The sequence below is a fragment of the Dipodomys spectabilis genome, unplaced genomic scaffold (assembly GCF_019054845.1).
Source record: "Dipodomys spectabilis isolate Male_0828 unplaced genomic scaffold, ASM1905484v1 ptg000318l, whole genome shotgun sequence".
In the NCBI taxonomy this organism is placed as follows: Eukaryota; Metazoa; Chordata; class Mammalia; order Rodentia; family Heteromyidae; genus Dipodomys; species Dipodomys spectabilis.
This window is the reverse complement of record NW_024870995.1, coordinates 1,123,766-1,137,264: the sequence shown is the minus strand read 5'-3', so window position 1 is coordinate 1,137,264 and position 13,499 is coordinate 1,123,766. Positions and strand designations below refer to the sequence as shown.

Sequence of the window (13,499 nt, the reverse complement as noted above, 5' to 3'; positions counted from 1 at the left end):
ACCCAGGCTGCCCTCCCCCAGGCTGCCCTCCCCAGCTCCCCACCCAGGCTGCCCTCCCCAGCTCCCCACCCAGGCTGCCCACCCAGGCTGCCCTCCCCAGCTCCCCACCCAGGCTGCCCTCCCCCAGGCTGCCCTCCCCAGCTCCCCACCCAGGCTGCCCTCCCCAGCTCCCCACCCAGGCTGCCCACCCAGACTGCCCTCCCCAGGCTGCCCTCCCCCAGGCTGCCCACCCAGGCTGCCCTCCTCAGCTCCCCACCCAGGCTGCCCTCCCCCAGGCTCCCCACCCAGCCTGCCAAGGAGTGGGTTTGGTGGCCCAAAGCCCCGGCGGTGGGCATCCCTGGGACGGTCTAAGCCCACATGAGCTGGGCGGAACAGGGGCAGGAAGTGACCCTGGGCCCAGGCCTCTCCAGAGCTTCCCAAAGCCCAGCACCCGGGGCAGGCGGGTGGTGCTCACTGCCCAGGGACGCCTGGGCCTCTGCTCAGTGGTGCTAGCTCCAAGGCCCGTACAGGACCAGCCTACTCCGGACCCCTCTGGGCCCGCCAGCCGGGGATGGCCTCTCAGACCACATGAGTCAAGGCCAGGAAACCCCAGAAAGCAGAGAGAACCAAGTGCTGTGAGCTGCTGACCGCCCCCTGCCCAGGGCTCACCTGGCAGCCACACTGGGGTGGGAAGAGGAAAGCAGCGGCAGCCCCAGGACGACGCAGTCCTGGGTGCAGGCTTAGGAAGAAGAGCAGGCAGACTCGATGGGAGCCACTAGGTGGATCAGGACCCCAGACTGAGCACACCGGACCCCAGGACCAGGGCCAGCACGGCCTCAGGGAGCCAGAGAACAAAGGGCTGTGCCCCTGCCCTGCTGCGCACTGCTTGCTGCTCTCCGCAAGTCACACAGGGAACGCTCAGATCAGGGGCCTAGGCACTGATTGAAGAAGCAAGACAGCTCAACTGTGTCAACAGTTTATTCCTGAGGGCCACCAAGGCCCAGCTCCCACACTGCACCCGCCCCTCACAGCGAGAGGCCACAGTCTTTCTATAAAGAAACACCCAATCCCCACCGCTGGCCTGAGTCCTCCAGGCCCTTGGCCAGCTTCCTGAGGGCCACAGAGGATGGGCTCACGTAGCACACACTGCTCGGGAGGCAGTGACTCCCTGGTAAGCTTGCTGTGGAACATGGAGAGGGCCCCTCACCAGCTGTCTGGGCCCCAACGCCCATCTTGTGAAGTACTAGGAAAATTAAGGCACTTCCTGGGCCCCCGAATACCACCAGGCTAATCCCAGCCTGGAGGAGCCAGTGAGCCCCACTGGGCCCCACAGCACAGCACAGCATGCTGTCACGCTAGCCCTGTGGTCCCCAGGCTGGGGGATGGGGCAGGGGGAGGGAGTCCAAGGGGGGGCAGGTCAAGAGGCCTGCTTTGGGAAGCCATCCGATCCCAAGAGGTGAGCATGGGGGTCATCTAGGACTTGAGGCCCAGGCCCCACCTGGAGGTAGAGAAAGCAGTCAATCATCAGATGACAGCAGTGGCCCTGCCCGCAGCTTCCTCAAACTGAAGGGGCTGAGGGTCTTCAGCAGGATAAGTTAGTGCTAACCCACCTGGATGGTGATACCCATACCCTGCTTATCCAGGCTGAGATGACGCAGCCAGCCAAGGGCCTGTGCCCTGGCCCTGGGGTGCACCGCAGGCCGCAGAGAGAGGAGCAGCAGCCCCAAGCACACAGCCCAGTGTGGGGAGCAGGGGCCGTGGCCTGGGCGGGCGTGAGCGCTTGGAATGGGCCACTCTGCAGGACAGGGCAGGAGGCAGGGGCCTGCCTGCCATGATGGCACAGCTGTGCCCGACAACTCCAGACCCACCCAGAAGCTCCTGCCACGCCACTGTGCATGTCCCTCCACAGCTCCACATGGACAAGCCACACGACCCCAGACAGAGGGCAGCGTGCGGCTGCCCTGTCGGCATCCCATCGCCTGCCTGAGGTGCGCTGGGTGCAGGGGGCAAACCTCCAAGACACATAGGTGGGCAGGGTGCCCTGGGCCTCACCTGAGTGACGATGATGTACTGCACACCCCCAGGGGTGGGGTCCCCAGCCAGCGCGGCTTTCAGCTCATCAGAGAGGGGGACCGGCGTCACCGGCAAGCCCTTCAGAAACCTGGCACAACACGAGGCAGGGCACTGTGACTCTGGGCGCGTGCTACACTAACACAGCCAGCTTGCAGAGACAGAGACAGAGACAGAGGGACTCAGCGGAGATAGAGACAGAGAGAGCTCAGTGGAGATAGAGACAGAGAGGGAGCTCAGCGGAGATAGAGACAGAGAGAGCTCAGCGGAGATAGAGACAGAGACAGAGAGAGCTCAGCAGAGACAGAGACAGAGAGAGCTCAGAGGAGATAGAGACAGAGAGAGCTCAGCGGAGATAGAGACAGAGCTCAGCGGAGATAGAGACAGAGCTCAGCGGAGATAGAGACAGAGCTCAGCGGAGATAGAGACAGAGAGCTCAGCAGAGATAGAGACAGAGAGAGCTCAGTGGAGATAGAGACAGAGGGATCTCAGCAGAGATAGAGACAGAGACAGAGGGAGCTCAGCGGAGATAGAGACAGAGAGAGCTCAGCGGAGATAGAGACAGAGACAGAGAGAGCTCAGCAGAGACAGAGACAGAGAGCTCAGCGGAGATAGAGACAGAGACAGAGAGAGCTCAGTGGAGATAGAGACAGAGAGAGCTCAGCAGAGATAGAGACAGAGAGAGCTCAGCAGAGACAGAGACAGAGAGCTCAGCGGAGATAGAGACAGAGAGAGCTCAGCGGAGATAGAGACAGAGCTCAGCGGAGATAGAGACAGAGCTCAGCGGAGATAGAGACAGAGAGCTCAGCAGAGATAGAGACAGAGAGAGCTCAGCAGAGACAGAGACAGAGAGCTCAGCAGAGATAGAGACAGAGAGCTCAGCGGAGATAGAGACAGAGAGCTCAGCAGAGATAGAGACAGAGACAGAGAGAGCTCAGTGGAGATAGAGACAGAGAGAGCTCAGTGGAGATAGAGACAGAGAGAGCTCAGTGGAGATAGAGACAGAGGGAGCTCAGCAGAGATAGAGACAGAGGGAGCTCAGCGGAGATAGAGACAGAGAGGGAGCTCAGCGGAGATAGAGACAGAGACAGAGGAAGCTCAGCGGAGATAGAGACAGAGAGAGCTCAGCAGAGATAGAGACAGAGGGAGCTCAGTGGAGATAGAGACAGAGGGAGCTCAGCAGAGATAGAGACAGAGGGAGCTCAGCAGAGATAGAGACAGAGGGAGCTCAGTGGAGATAGAGACAGAGAGAGCTCAGTGGAGATAGAGACAGAGGGAGCTCAGCAGAGATAGAGACAGAGGGAGCTCAGCAGAGATAGAGACAGAGACAGAGAGAGCTCAGCGGAGATAGAGACAGAGGGAGCTCAGCAGAGATAGAGACAGAGAGAGCTCAGCAGAGATAGAGACAGAGGGAGTTCACCGGAGATAGAGACAGAGAGGGAGCTCAGGGGAGATAGAGACAGAGAGAGCTCAGCGGAGATAGAGACAGAGAGAGCTCAGTGGAGATAGAGACAGAGACAGAGGAAGCTCAGCAGAGATAGAGACAGAGGGAGTTCACCGGAGATAGAGACAGAGGGAGCTCAGGGGAGATAGAGACAGAGGGAGCTCAGCGGAGATAGAGACAGAGACAGAGAGAGCTCAGCGGAGATAGAGACAGAGGGAGCTCAGCAGAGATAGAGACAGAGGGAGCCCAGTGGAGATAGAGACAGAGACAGAGAGCTCAGCGGAGATAGAGACAGAGAGAGCTCAGCGGAAGTAGAGACAGAGAGAGCTCAGCGGAAGTAGAGACAGAGAGCTCAGCGGAGATAGAGACAGAGACAGAGGGAGCTCAGCGGAGATAGAGACAGAGAGAGCTCAGCGGAAGTAGAGACAGAGAGCTCAGCGGAGATAGAGACAGAGACAGAGGGAGCTCAGCGGAGATAGAGACAGAGAGAGCTCAGCGGAAGTAGAGACAGAGAGCTCAGCGGAGATAGAGACAGAGACAGAGGGAGCTCAGCGGAGATAGAGACAGAGAGAGCTCAGCGGAAGTAGAGACAGAGAGCTCAGCGGAGATAGAGACAGAGGGAGCTCAGTGGAGATAGAGACAGAGAGAGAGAGAGCTCAGCGGAGATAGAGACAGAGACAGAGGGAGCTCAGCGGAGATAGAGACAGAGAGAGAGAGCTCAGCGGAGATAGAGACAGAGAGCTCAGCGGAGATAGAGACAGAGAGAGAGAGCTCAGCGGAAGTAGAGAGAGAGAGCTCAGCGGAGATAGAGACAGAGAGAGCTCAGCGGAAGTAGAGACAGAGAGCTCAGCGGAGATAGAGACAGAGGGAGCTCAGTGGAGATAGAGACAGAGGGAGCTCAGTGGAGATAGAGACAGAGAGAGAGAGAGCTCAGCGGAGACAGAGACAGAGAGCTCAGCGGAGATAGAGACAGAGCTCAGTAGAGACAGGCCAGACACTCCTCACACTATGTGCATTTCCTAAGGAACACTAAAGTGGTTTTGGGGGAGGGGGCGCAGGGGTCCTGACTCTTGGGGAAGAGCGGCCTGGGCACAGGCGCTCCTGTGGCTTCAGGCCGGCCGCGACACAGCAGTGGTCCCACACTCACCTGTCTCCGTCGGCAGCAGGGGGAAAGCTGTGCTTCACAGCAGCCACAAACTCAGCCACGGTGTCGTCCAGGGTGAAGACCACAGCATTGGGGCCCGCGTCAAATGTGTACGCCACCTGGAATCCACAGCATTCCCAGCTGAGAGCCCCATCTGCCAGGGGAAAATGAGGTCTCCCAGCATGGCCAAACTAGAGTGAGCAGCGTCCCAGGTCACCCATGCCCGCAGACCAGGAAGAGGCAGCAAGGCTTGACTGAGGGCATCACGCAGCAGTGTATGGAGCCAGGAAACAAAACTCCACAGAAGCCAGGTGCCGGTGGCTCACGCCTGTCATCCTAGCTACTCAGGAGACTGAGACCTGAGGGTCGCAGTTCAAAACCAGCCCAGGCAGAAAGGCTATGAGATTCTTTTTTTTTTTTTGGGGTCCGGTCGTGGGGCCTGAACTCTGGGCCTGGGCGCTGTCCCTCAGCTCTTCAGCTCAAGGCTAGCGCTCTACCACTTGAGCCATAGCGCCACTTCCGGCTTTTTTCTTTTTGCTTATGTGGTGCTGGGGAATCGAACCCAGGGCCTCTGGCATGCAAGGCAAGCGCTCTACCACTGAGCCACCTTCCCAGCCCGGCCATGAGATTCTTATCTCCAACAAACCACCAGAAAGCCTGAAGTGGTGCTGTGGCTCAAGTGGTACAGCGCTCGCCTTGAGCTGAAGAGCTCAGGGACAGCGCCCAGACCCAGAGTTCAAACCCCATGACCAAAAACAAAACAAAACACCTCAGAACTGACCAAGTTGCACAGTGTGTCTAACCTGATGTATGCAACTGTAATCTCTTTATAAAGCTACTTAATAATAATAATGCAAAAGCCGGCAGAAGAAACTGTCCAGGGCTGCGCTGGCAGTGTGGGAAGGGCGCATGTGCTGTGCCTCAGGACACCAGCGGTCTGTAGACAGAACGCAGGCCTGCTCCACAGCCTCCAATTTATGAGTGGCAGGGTGCAGGCCCATGCCTTCCAGGGCCCCACCCGCAGCCTGCCGGCGCCCTCCGCGATGCAGTACCTTGGTCTGCCCACAGTAGGCGTTGAAGGCGTGCACCAGATGGATAATGCGCCTGGAGGTATCATTGAGGTAGCATATGGGCGGGAAGGTGTCCAGGCAGGTGGCGTGGAACTGGTTGCTGTCCTTCATGGTCAGCTGGGCGAAGCGCTGGAAGTCGCAGTCCTGGATGCAGCGGGCCATCTCCCTCATGCGCGCCGGCACCACCGACTCGGCCCGGAACTGCAAGGCGCAGCTGTTTTCCAGGGGCCATGCTCATTACAGCTTGGGTCCCACGTCAGAGGCCCGTGGAGTCCTGAGTCCACCGCCCGACCAGAGCACGGGGGCAGAGCCTGGCAATCTCCTACCTTGAGCAGGGCACTGGTCTCCACGCTGGTCTGCATGCCCACCGTGCTGCCTGTCAGCTTCCTCTCAGCACTCACCTGGACATGAGACAGTGCCGGCTGGCTGCGGGGGAGCCGTCAAGCCCCGCCCCAGCACACATATGGGCCCTCCCCCTTCTGACAGCTGGGGGCGGAGTCAGGGCCTTCTGACTTTGGGGGAGACTCCTGACCACTGAGCCCTGTGGGGCCATCTCCCCCTCCTCAGTCCTGGCCCTAGCGGCTGGACAGACAGCCACCCGCCGGGCCACAGCCAGGCCCCTTACCACGAGGACGAGGACTCGGAGCTGGGGCCAGTGCCCCTCGGGGGCCAGCTGCCGGGCGATACTGTCCTTGCCGTCCGCCTGCTCCCCCATCTGCCACTCCACAAAACCCCCGTACAGGCTCCGGCAGGCGCTGCCCGAGCCCCGGCGTGCCACTTCCGAGAGGTCGCCCTCCACCCCGTAGACTTGGGCCAGGGCATAGGCTGTGCGGAAGCAGGGTCACGTGAGGCAGCGTGCCGGCCCCCCGGCCACACGGGAAACAGGGCAGACGTAGGGCGCCAGCACCCAGCTCAGCACCCACGAGCCCAGCCACACCTTCCCCTCACAGCACCGGGTGTTCCGGCTGGGAACACAGGGGCCTGGCTGGGCCGGGGAGCACCACCGGATTCCCAGGGAAGCCAGCCAGGAAACCGCCTGCTTCAACCTTCGCCAGCTCCGCCTCTGCCCTGGCAACTAACAGGCCCCCAGAGGGGAGACTTCATGGTCAAAGGCAGGCACCCCCCCCCCCCAGCACCCACCGAGGCAGGCACACGCCCCCCCCCCCGGCACCCACCGAGGCAGGCACACACGCCCCCCCCCTCCGCACCCACCGAGGCAGGCACACCCCCCCCCGGCACCCACCGAGGCAGGCACCGCCCCCCCCGCACCCACCGAGGCAGGCACCCCCCCCCGGCACCCACCGAGGCAGGCACCCCCCCCCCGGCACCCACCGAGGCAGGCACACCCCCCCCCCCGCACCCACTGAGGCAGGCACCCCCCCCTCCCCCGGCACCCACCGAGGCAGGCGTAGCCAGCTGCAGAGGAGGCCAGGCCTGCGGCCGTAGGGAAGTTGTTCACGGAGGCCACGTGTACTTTGTAGCTGAGGCTGAGGGGCGGCGAGTCCCCGTCCCCTGCTCCCCTCCGCTTCCGAGCCAGGCGGCGGACTGCAGGACACAGGAGATCATGGGTGACCCCGCCAGCAGACCTACTGCTGGCCTCTGGGACAGCCTCCCAGGGAGCCTGCAGTTGGGCTTTGGGGGAGCAGAGGACAGAGGACAGAGGACAGAGAGACACACCGCCTGGCTGCCCCCCAGGCGGGGAGGTAGAGCCTGCACTGCCCCCACTTACTCTCCCTCAGGCAGGCCTGGAGGCGCGGCTGCCCCACATCCTCCTCCCGGCCATTCAGCCAAATCCGGTCCTCTGTGAAGTCCTTGCTGATGGCTGCCGTGGTGGTGGTTTTTAACTGAGAAGGAAAACCCAGGGCCCTTGAGGCCCGCGCTCGGCCCGCCGCTCACCAGGACCCCTTCCTACTCATCCCCTCACACTGCCATGGATCGCAGGGGCACGCTTGCAGATGAGGGGCTGAGGCAGGCCCTGCGTCTGGCAGCCCGGAAGCCCGGGCCGGTGGGTTGGCCCCACGGCACGGGCACGGCCCATGCTCCAGCCCCAGGCAGGACCCAGACTTCTAGATGAAGGGACACAGCCGTCCAAGGAGGCCCTGGATCTCTGGGGGCATGGGTGAGGTGAAGGGCCCCACAGGTGTGGGAAGACTGCCTCATCCTAGCGCCAGGGCGGCCAGAGCTCAGGAGCCGCTCACCGTGCCACTCACCTGGTCCTGGCTCAGAGTAACACTCAGAGAAGAGTTGATGGGCAGAATCAGCTCCTCATCACGTTTCCCCCCTGGAAAAAGCAACCGAAGGTCGGCAGGGGTCCCCAGGCACGTGCTCCCACTGAAGGCCCTGCCGCTCTGCTTCCATTCTGTGCACACGCTTAGCTCTTCTCCTGCTGCCAGGCCACTGCCTCAGGCAGCCGTGCGGGATTGCCCCTGCCTTGCTGTCGCTGCTCTGCTCACCTTCCTGTCCACTCCAGATTCACTGTATTTGCTGAGCACTTGCTGTGTGGCTCACGGCCTCCTCTTCCCTGGGCCCGTCCCCCCCCCAGAGTCCAGGTCCTGCCTGCCCTCCAAGCCACCCTGCTCAGAACGGCCCATGCCTGCCCACTTCACACGTCAACACAGCCAACTATCCAGAAAGCCCAATGAAAGGCTCCACTAAGTCGCACCCACATGCAGCGCATGCGTGCGCGCGCACACACGGACATAGCTGGGCTGGTGTGAGCCTGGGGATGGGGGAGAAGAGGAGGTCACACACAGTGAGTACCCTTTGTGGTTCTCACGGCTGAGGGTTTTCCTTGGAGCGAGAGGCCACTCCGGGGCCAGGGCGATGCCTGTCCCTTTGCAGCGCACAGTATGACCAAGCCCCCCGGTGTCACTCAGCAAGAGAGGGCAGACCCCAGGGCCCCTGATCCTGGCATGGCTCTTCCTGCCACTGGACACACCCAGCCAGGCCTGATCCTGACAGCCTGCAGCCAGGACAGAGCAGCCCAGCAGGACTGAAGTCCCTGGCACCGCCTTGTTCTTTCTGCCCTGTGGAGCCTGGGGCTTTCCCACCAGGGAGAGCTGGACCAGGAGATCTCTACTCTCTAGCTTCCTGTTCAGTGGGATGCCCGGCTTCACTCCCAGCCCTGCTGGCTGTTGGCAGGAGCCTGGCTGTTGGCCAGGGGTAAGCCGCTGCCGCTGTCAGTGGAGCCTGTACTTCTGCCTCTGACAGCCTTATAAGGAGGGAGCACCCTCACAAGAGTGTGTCAAAAAACAACCAGGTGGCTTCAATGAGACGGAATCCTAGATCACAGCAGAACCCCAAATCCCATGTTCCCCTGTGAAGAAGGGAGATTTCAAACAGTAACAAGAACCACCAACAGAGGCCATTTCAGAGGTGCCAGACACATTCTCTGGACAAGCATTTAAAACAGCTATGATACAGATGCTCTGAAATCAGTCGGATCTGTAATCAGACCCCCACCCCGCCCCACAATGCACCCAGAAGGCTGAGACAGGAAGATAGTGAGTTTGAGGCCGCCTGTATTACATGGTGATTTTTTCTGTTCTTTTCTTTTACAGCAATTACAAATACGTTTGTAACAAACAAGAAAGCCTCCACAAAGAAACAGAAGATGAAAAAGAAAAACACAGTAATTGAAACAAAGGCTCAGAAGAGTCAGAGGGAAAGTTCAGCAAACTGAATACCAATTCATATTCAAAAATAAATCAATGCTGCCCACTGCAATAACATGCTAAAGGGGAAAAAGATCATGCCATCTTATCAACAGATACAGGAACAGCACTCAGCCAAATTCAACGGCTATTCATGATTTTAAAGAAAGACCTGAAACGTAGGAATAATGATAAACTATTCTAAGTTTTTTTTTTAGACAGGGCCTTAAACCTGTAGATCTTACCCCAGCCTTCTAGGGCTGGAATTATTGGCATGCCTAGCATGTTCAGCCCTAGGGGAACGTTGTCAACTTACAAAGAACCAGCATCTAGATATATAACACATTCTCGAAATGCATCAGGAAGAGAGCAAGGGTTCAATTAGAACATGGAACCAGCACTTAGAGTTACATGGACGCAAGTAGGCCTAGAAAAAGATGGTCACTGTCACCTGCAATTGATTAATTAATTAGGTACAAGTTAAACACACATTCCTGGGAGACTGACCAAAGTAAAGAAGAAGACAGTGACAAAGGATGCTGATGAGGAGGCGGGAACCCCGATCACACAAGCGTGGCTGGTGGGAAACAAACTAGCAGAGCCACTAGGAAGACAGTTTGACAGTTCTTTAAGCAAATGAATTGCAACCACCCCTAGTGCCCTCGCAATTGCACAGTTGGGCACAGATCCCAAGTGTGAAAACCTACTGTCACACAGACCCGCACAGAACGTGTGCGGCTTTGTGGCAACGGGCTTAAGCTGGGCACCACCAGACCCTCCAGGGTGCGGCGTCAGGCCAAGGCCTGACCCACCAGGAGTCCCGAGAGGCAACTCCCAGGGAGCCTCGCTGAAGACAATAAGCCAGGGAGGGGGGGAAGGGGAAACAAAGCAGGAGGCTACAACACCTGATCAGAAATGTACTCATTATCTTGCCCATGTAATTGTAACCCCTCTGTACAGTATTTTCACAATAAAAAAAAAAAAGGAAAAGAAGCCAAACATTGTCGTGTTGTGTGAGGGCCCGGGGTGCTAGGCAGGCCGTGGGTGCCGGGTCGGGGTCGGGGTCGGGCCGTGGGTGCCGGGTCGGGGTCGGGGTCGGGGTCGGGCCGTGGGTGCCGGGTCGGGGTCGGGGTCGGGCCGTGGGTGCCGGGTCGGGGTCGGGGTCGGGCCGTGGGTGCCGGGTCGGGGTCGGGGTCGGGGTCGGGGTGTGGGTGCCGGGTCGGGGTCGGGGTCGGGGTCGGGCCGTGGGTGCCGGGTCGGGGTCGGGGTCGGGGTCGGGGTCGGGCCGTGGGTGCCGGGTCGGGGTCGGGGTCGGGGTCGGGCCGTGGGTGCCGGGTCGGGGTCGGGGTCGGGCCGTGGGTGCCGGGTCGGGGTCGGGGTCGGGGTCGGGCCGTGGGTGCCGGGTCGGGGTCGGGGTCGGGGTCGGGCCGTGGGTGCCGGGTCGGGGTCGGGGTCGGGGTTGGCCCGTGGGTGCCGGGTCGGGGTCGGGGTCGGGGTCGGGCCGTGGGTGCCGGGTCGGGGTCGGGGTCGGGGTTGGGCCGTGGGTGCCGGGTCGGGGTCGGGGTCGGGGTCGGGGTCGGGCCGTGGGTGCCGGGTCGGGGTCGGGGTCGGGGTCGGGCCGTGGGTGCCGGGTCGGGGTCGGGGTCGGGGTTGGGCCGTGGGTGCCGGGTCGGGGTCGGGGTCGGGGTCGGGGTCGGGCCGTGGGTGCCGGGTTGGGGTCGGGGTCGGGGTCGGGGTCGGGCCGTGGGTGCCGGGTCGGGGTCGGGGTCGGGGTCGGGGTCGGGCCGTGGGTGCCGGGTCGGGGTCGGGGTCGGGCCGTGGGTGCCGGGTCGGGGTCGGGGTCGGGGTCGGGCCGTGGGTGCCGGGTCGGGGTCGGGCCGTGGGTGCCGGGTCGGAGTCGGGGTCGGGGTCGGGGTTGGGCCGTGGGTGCCGGGTCGGGGTCGGGGTCGGGGTCGGGGTCGGGCCGTGGGTGCCGGGTCGGGGTCGGGGTCGGGGTCGGGGTCGGGCCGTGGGTGCCGGGTCGGGGTCGGGGTCGGGGTCGGGGTCGGGGTCGGGGTCGGGCCGTGGGTGCCGGGTCGGGGTCGGGGTCGGGGTCGGGGTCGGGGTCGGGCCGTGGGTGCTGGGTCCGGTCGGGAGAGGCCCGGACGCCGGCGGCGCGGCCCCGGGAGCGCGCCTGGCCCGGCGCGGGCCCGCAGGCCCCGCCCGCCCCCCGGCCGGCCAGTGGCACTCACAGTACTTGATGACCGCGATGTTGACCGGCGCGGTGCAGGTGACCACCACCGGCGGCTTCCCTGAGGCCATGGCCGGGCCGCGCGCCGCCGTCCGAGGGAGAGCTGTCTCAGACCGGTCCCGTGGAGCTCCTCCGCCTCACGCGCTGACACGCCATTGGCCCACGCGGACCCGGCTGCTCGCGTGCTGTCCAATCAGAGGCAGGTCCAGCCCCCACTCCACCTCTCAGCCAATGAGCGGGATCGGACGATGGCCCGCAGACCGGGAGCACGGATTCTGCGCAAGCGCAGTGCGACCAATGGGGGTGCCGATTTTCCTCCCGGGTGGGCGCGCCCAGGATCGCGCTAGACTCGGGGGCGGGGCGGGGCGGGGCGGGGCTTCTTGTGGGGCGTGTCCCGGGCGGGGCCGGGACGGGCCGGGCGGGGCCGGGACGGGTCGGGCGGGGCCGGGACGGGCCGGGGCGGGCCGGGACGCTGCTCAGCTCCCTGCAGCGGAGGAGAAGCATAGCAGAGAAAGTCACGATTAACCCGCGTTTAGCTGTTTCGGTGGCATGATTCGTAGTGCAACCATCACCACCGTCCGTTCGCAGAACTAAACTTCTTCCCTACTGGAAACTGTCCCGTTGGACACGAGCTTCCGGCTCCCCTTGTACATTCTGCTTTTGGCATTGGAGTGGTTGGGATTTCGGAAACGCACCGGTGGGGCGCGCCGCTCGGTTCTTTCCCGAGCATCCGTGTTCTCCGTGTTCTGTGGGTCATTCGGTTGGCATTGCTGTGCAGTAAAGCTTTTGGTTAGCGCTTTACCAACTCCAACTTTAATTAGAGATGGGAGTCTCACGGACTTTCCTGCCCGGGCTGGCTTTGAACCACGACCCTCAGATCTCAGCCTCCCGAGTAGCTGGGAGGAGAGGCGGGCGGCGGCAGCGCCCGGCATTTACGTGCTTCTTGCAATCATCGCAATGCAGTACTAAAAGAGCATTGCCATTTGTTGTCTAGATGTTCTAGAATGTACTTAACCATCCCCTGCTGATGGACAATTGGGGCAGTGACCAATTTCTAGGTTCTGTACACAGCACCTTTCCATACATTTTATGCGAATGCATTTCCACAGGCGTGATTCCAGAATGTGGACTATCCGAGCCAACCAGGGGTGCCTGAGGGAGGCGTTTGGTGACTGGGGGCCAGGTGCCCTCTCTGGAGACTGGGCTCACCTCTCCCTACCAAAGTACGAATACCTGGTCCCTCTCCACCTGTGGGTCTGAAGGCCGACAAATGGCATCTCAGATAGTTTTATTTTTAATTTCCCTTGTAATCACGTATCTACTTTACAAAAAGCCACATAAGACGTCATTTCCAGAGTAACGAGTAGGAGGCTCCACAGAGCCGGCTCCTGTCCTTACCTGGAATGGAGTGGGTGGGGCCGCGGGGGAGGGGGGCGGGGAGGACGGGGGAGGGGGGGGAGGTGGGTCAGTCATTTGCCTTCTGCCCGGCTAGTGATGAGGCATGACCGGATCCTGATGTGTAACCCAGGCTAACCTTGAATTCCCAGTCCTGTCTAAGCATCCTGAGTGTTGGGTGGACCTCCACACCTGGCTAGATACTCCCAATTGTAAATCAGAAAGACTAGTACTCTCATTGTACAAAGAATGTGGGGAGAAGCTGAGCAGTGAGCACCTACTATGGGCCAGGTGCCATAATGGGTCTGGTTCTTGTTTTCCCTCTAATCCCTGAACCGTGATTACCATGGGCGCTTGCCGATTGTCCTCTCAAGTGACCAGAAGCTCCGTGGGCATCGAGGCTGGGGAACATACCCAGACCTTACCCAGGTGCTGTCCCTAAAGGCCAGCCGACAGCAGGATGGGGTAGGGCCCTCACAGAGCTGTGCTGTCCATCCCTCAGATGTGGACTCAG

The 13,499-nt window shown here is 61.4% G+C and overlaps 1 protein-coding gene across 1 annotated transcript; it reads right to left on the bottom strand.

Moving 5' to 3' along the window:
* Positions 1–939: 939 nt before the first annotated feature.
* On the bottom strand, positions 940–11,699 carry Mvd (mevalonate diphosphate decarboxylase). Its single transcript, XM_042702278.1, has 10 exons — positions 11,592–11,699; positions 7,918–7,988; positions 7,437–7,551; positions 7,106–7,252; positions 6,333–6,532; positions 6,034–6,108; positions 5,690–5,908; positions 4,641–4,756; positions 2,032–2,140; positions 940–1,477 (listed from the first exon to the last, which is right to left on the bottom strand). Exons 1-10 carry the CDS (start codon positions 11,659–11,661, stop codon positions 1,397–1,399), a joined length of 1,203 nt encoding a protein of 400 aa, XP_042558212.1. The 5' UTR covers positions 11,662–11,699; the 3' UTR covers positions 940–1,396.
* Between the last annotated feature and the right edge of the window lie 1,800 nt (positions 11,700–13,499).

What these genes read in the sequence shown, in the direction of transcription:
- Mvd (XM_042702278.1), bottom strand. Translation starts at nt 11,661, where the DNA reads ATGGCCTCAGGGAAGCCGCCGGTGGTGGTCACCTGCACCGCGCCGGTC. An exon ending in CATCGCGGTCATCAAGTACT is followed by an intron (nt 7,989 to 11,591) that starts GTGAGTGCCACT and finishes TGCTTTTTCCAG; the next exon opens with GGGGGAAACGTGATGAGGAG. An exon ending in AGTACATCATCGTCACTCAG is followed by an intron (nt 1,478 to 2,031) that starts GTGAGGCCCAGG and finishes CTCTACCTCCAG; the next exon opens with GTGGGGCCTGGGCCTCAAGT.